Raw genomic sequence first — 3907 nt, 5'->3', positions numbered from 1 at the left:
ACTGCCACGCATGAATTCGATGCACGTCTAACAACATGCGTAAGAACTGAATTCAGTCTACATGATGAGTCATCGATGATTCATCACACATTCGTTGTTGCGGTTGTTGGCGACACACATCCCACGCGCACACTTTGCCAACCCAACCGACCACACCGACCAAGCAGGCAAACAACCACAGGACAACAGTGCTTCGCTTGTTCCACCACTGCCGCGATGGAGATTGACCCTGTGCTGTGGGTGCTGATGGCTGCCATTGTCATTGGCAACATTGTCGTGACTTTTGTGGGCGCTCGCAAGGGCTGGTTCCACTGGGAACACTGTACACAGCATGCCATTGGACACACCACGGGTCCACACCCGGGCATTCTTCTCTTCACCCGCCTCGTCTCCTTCCTGTTTGCTGCCACCGTGCTCATCATGATCCTTGTTGATACCCCCGAGGGCCAGGGCTTCAAGTTCTACACGGTGTGTGTGTGTGTGTTGTATGCGTGTTGTGTGTGTGTGTGTGTTGTATGCGTGTTGTGTGTGTGTGTGTTGTATGCGTGTTGTGTGTGTGTGAATGTATGTGCGTGTGTGTGCGTGCATGCGTGTGTTGTGTTAGCATTTCCATTCGCATTTGCGTTTGCGTTTGCGTTTCTCTTTGCAACAGCACATGCCCAGCAGCACACGTGCACCGACTAACACATGCGCGCGCCTACTCCTTACCCGCTGCAGATTTGGAACTTTACGTTGTTGGTCGTGTTCTTCTTCCTTGCGTTGAGCCAAAGCATCCGCGCCGCCCTTCGCGGCTACCTCCTGTCCGAGGTGGCTCACGTCTCCTTCTTCGACCGCGCAACCTTTGTCCTCTTCCAGGTGCATGTTGGATGTGTGTTGAGGGATGCATGTGCGAGTTGTTGGTGTGTGAATACTTGTTTGTGTGTGTGTGTGTGTGTGTGTGTGTGTGTGTGTGTGTGTGTGTGTGTGTGTGTGACTATGTTTGTGAGTGGCTTCAGCCTCGCTCACGCAATTGGGCGTGCATCGACTGCCACAGGTGTGCATGACAATGGCCATTCTCGTAGATGTGGTTCTGTGGACGGTGCTGTATCCCACGGCCAAGAACAAGTCCGACGAGAGCTGCTGCGAGCAGTTTATCAACTTCTTCAGCATCGTCGGTGCGTTGTGTGTGTGTGTGTGTGTGTGTGTGTGTGTGTGTGTGTGTGTGTGTGTGTGTGTGTGTCGCACATTCGCATGCTTTTCACATCTCGTCGACACTCCATGCCCGTCTGTTCCTTCGCTCACCCTCCCCTTCTCTCCCCTGTCGTCTTCCCAACGCTGGTCAGTGCACGGCATCAACCTGGTGCTGATGCTGGTGGAGTTGGGGCTGAACCGCATGGTGTTCGTGCACGCACACGCGACGTTCATCGTCTACTGGCTCATCGCTTATGGCGTCTTCGAATGGGTGAGGCGCTCGGTGGCGTGTGTGTGGTGTGTGTGAATTGCGTATGCATGTGTGTGTGTGTGTGTCACAATGTGAGAAACAACATGGTTTCACCTGCATCTCACACACATGCCTACATGCCTACATCCATGCACGTGTGCAGGCGTATGTTGCGTCGACGGGCGATGATCCCGTGTACTTCTTCCTCGACACCTCCAAGAAGATTGCGCCCGCATGGTACGCGCACAGAGTGTTGGCCGTCAACAGGGAATGTGTGATGTGGAGGGTTTGTCGTGCAACCATGACTGCATTTCCGTGTTTTCATGTATACTCCAATGACTATTCACACACACATACAATAATACACACACAATATCACACACACACACAATCACACGCACACACACATACAATAATACACACACAATATCACACACACACATCACACAATCGCTGCAGGTATGCGGGCATGTTTGCGCTGCACGTTGTGTTCTTCTACATTGCGTTTGGGCTGACGTACCTCAAGCGCAAGTGCTGCGGCATCCAAGAGTACGTACCCTGCACCATGGCGGATGGAGGGGTGGAGTGCATGTCTTGTCTTGTTCATGCACACGCAGAGCTGTTTCCATCTCGTTGTCTTCTTGCACACGTACACCGAGTCACCAAGCCCCACACCCAAGAGTCATGACTCACTCGCTTGGTGTATTCCCTTGTCCATCCATCCACACATACGCATACACGCATGCACTGCAGGCGCCAAAATGCAGAGTACTCATATCTGCTCAGCACGACGGAGAGCGTTGCATGATGTGATGCATCCCACAACTTCAGACACGTGGCGTGTCACCTCGTTACGTTACTCCCCCCCCCCCCAACTCGCGGTTTTGACACTCGTGTGCTGATTTGGTTGTTTGGTGGATGGGTTGTCCTGTGTGTGTGTGTGTGTGTGTGTGTGTGTTGTGTGTGTGTGTGTGTGTGTTGTGTGCTCCGCTTACTCGCATATGTGTGTGTGCTCCGTGTGCTCCGCTTGCTCGCGTATGTGTATGTGTGTGCTCCGTGCGCTTCATTCTCATTGCAACCTCTCCTCCCCCCCCGGGCCGTTGATTTCACGCCACTATGCGAGCATACACACGTGCACAGCACATCGGTTTCGTGTAATTGTAACCAGAACCAAAGCGAAAATGAAACAGAAGGTGTCGGGAAAGGTGGTGTATGCGGCAAAACAGGTGACCTAGTAGGAAGGAAAAGGGAAGACAAGAAATAAGAAAGAGAAAAGAGCAAAAGCAGCAATAGCACGTCACATTCTCAAACCGACACAGAGAGGGAGAGAGAGAGAGAGCGCGCGACAAGTCGCGTGCGAAACACGCTGCTCAGAAGGAGGTGAGCGTGTTGAGCATGTCGTCCATGTTCTGCTGGGTCTGTACGGCGTCCTGTAGTTTCGCCTGTGCCTGTTGCTTCTCTGCTTCCTGCTGCTTGGTCTTCTCCACCTTCTGCACGACCTTCTTCTTCTCCAACTTGACCAACGACGAATCAACGGCACTTGCCAGGTTCAACGACATTTCCTTCACCTAACGTGTGCATGTATGCGTATATGCGTGAGTGAGTGTGTGGGTGTGTGTTTGTGAGTGTGTGTATGTGTGTGTGTGTGTGTGAGCGTGTTGGTGGAAACAAACGTGGGTTCACAACGACGTTCACGTGTGTGTATTTGTGGAAACAAACGTGGGTTCACAACGACGTTCACGTAAGGACACATGCATGACAAGGCTTCCTCACGTGCACACACACGCACACACACATACACATGCACACACTACACACTCACACACGTATGCATGCACGTACCCTCTTGCCACGCTTGCCAGCACCTCCCGCCTTGAGTTTGAAGGAACCGCCACCAATGCCGCTGCGTTTGCTGTTACTACCACCACCACCACCACCACCACGTGCACCGCCCTTCTTCGCCTTCCCCTTGCCACCACCGCCGCCTTTGCCTTTGCGCCGTCCCATATTCGTCAACGTGCTTGTAGAAAAGCTACGAAAAATGTCCACCAATGGCCATTTGGGTGACAGAGCGCGAGAAGCAGCAGAAGTCGTGTTTCCTTGCTTGCAGTGTGTGTGTGTGTGTGTGTGTGTGTTGTTTGACACGCACACACGGCTGTTGTGGCTCGCGTGTGGTGGTGATGGCTGAGGATGAGGGCAGCAGGCAGGGTGGTGGTGTGAGCGGGGAGGAGAAGGATGCAGTGATTGACAACATGGGCGAGTTTGGGCTGGATCCCAAGGCAGGCCTGCTTCCTTTCCAACAAGACATGTTCAAGGACATCATGGCCGACGTCGACGCCCTCCTCGTCACGGGTGTGTATGTGTATGTATGTGTATGTGTGTGTGTGTGTGTGTGTGTGTGTGTGTGTGTACATGTGTGTGTACATGTGTGTGGGAGAGTGGGTCTCTCACCCCCCCCCCCCTTTGCCAAAGGTTAGATGTGCAAAT

General features: G+C 52.9%; 3 protein-coding genes across 3 annotated transcripts in view; 2 read left to right on the top strand and 1 right to left on the bottom strand.

The window, feature by feature from the left end:
* Window positions 1–73: 73 nt before the first annotated feature.
* On the top strand, window positions 74–2328 carry PTSG_11381 (uncharacterized protein; the record flags this gene model as incomplete). Its single annotated transcript, XM_004987560.1, has 7 exons — window positions 74–468; window positions 718–855; window positions 1034–1154; window positions 1323–1441; window positions 1584–1657; window positions 1880–1969; window positions 2174–2328. Coding segments are annotated over 7 exons (992 nt in total), but the record flags the coding sequence as incomplete, so codon positions are not given.
* Window positions 2329–2555: 227 nt separating this feature from the next.
* PTSG_11380 (uncharacterized protein) lies at window positions 2556–3450 on the bottom strand. Its single transcript, XM_004987559.1, has 2 exons — window positions 3263–3450; window positions 2556–2988 (listed from the first exon to the last, which is right to left on the bottom strand). The coding sequence occupies exons 1-2, from the start codon at window positions 3425–3427 to the stop codon at window positions 2791–2793; spliced, it is 363 nt and encodes a 120-aa protein (XP_004987616.1). The 5' UTR covers window positions 3428–3450; the 3' UTR covers window positions 2556–2790.
* A 150-nt stretch (window positions 3451–3600) lies between these two features.
* The window catches only part of PTSG_11379 (uncharacterized protein), a gene marked incomplete at its 5' end in the record, with an annotated part of 7666 nt that continues 7359 nt past the window's right edge, over window positions 3601–3907 (top strand). The window contains one exon of the mRNA XM_004987558.1: window positions 3601–3772. Coding sequence (XP_004987615.1) covers window positions 3601–3772 — 172 coding nt within the window. The remainder of the gene's footprint in view (window positions 3773–3907) is intronic.

This window comes from Salpingoeca rosetta (assembly GCF_000188695.1).
Source record: "Salpingoeca rosetta unplaced genomic scaffold supercont1.49, whole genome shotgun sequence".
NCBI lineage: Eukaryota > Choanoflagellata > Craspedida > Salpingoecidae > Salpingoeca > Salpingoeca rosetta.
This window is presented reverse-complemented; position numbering and strand designations above follow the sequence as displayed.

Coding starts and splice junctions, on each gene's coding strand:
- PTSG_11380 (XM_004987559.1), bottom strand. CDS start 3,427: ATGGGACGGCGCAAAGGCAAAGGCGGCGGTGGTGGCAAGGGGAAGGCG. Junction 2,989..3,262: donor CTGGCAAGCGTGGCAAGAGG/GTACGTGCATGC, acceptor TGCACACGTTAG/GTGAAGGAAATGTCGTTGAA.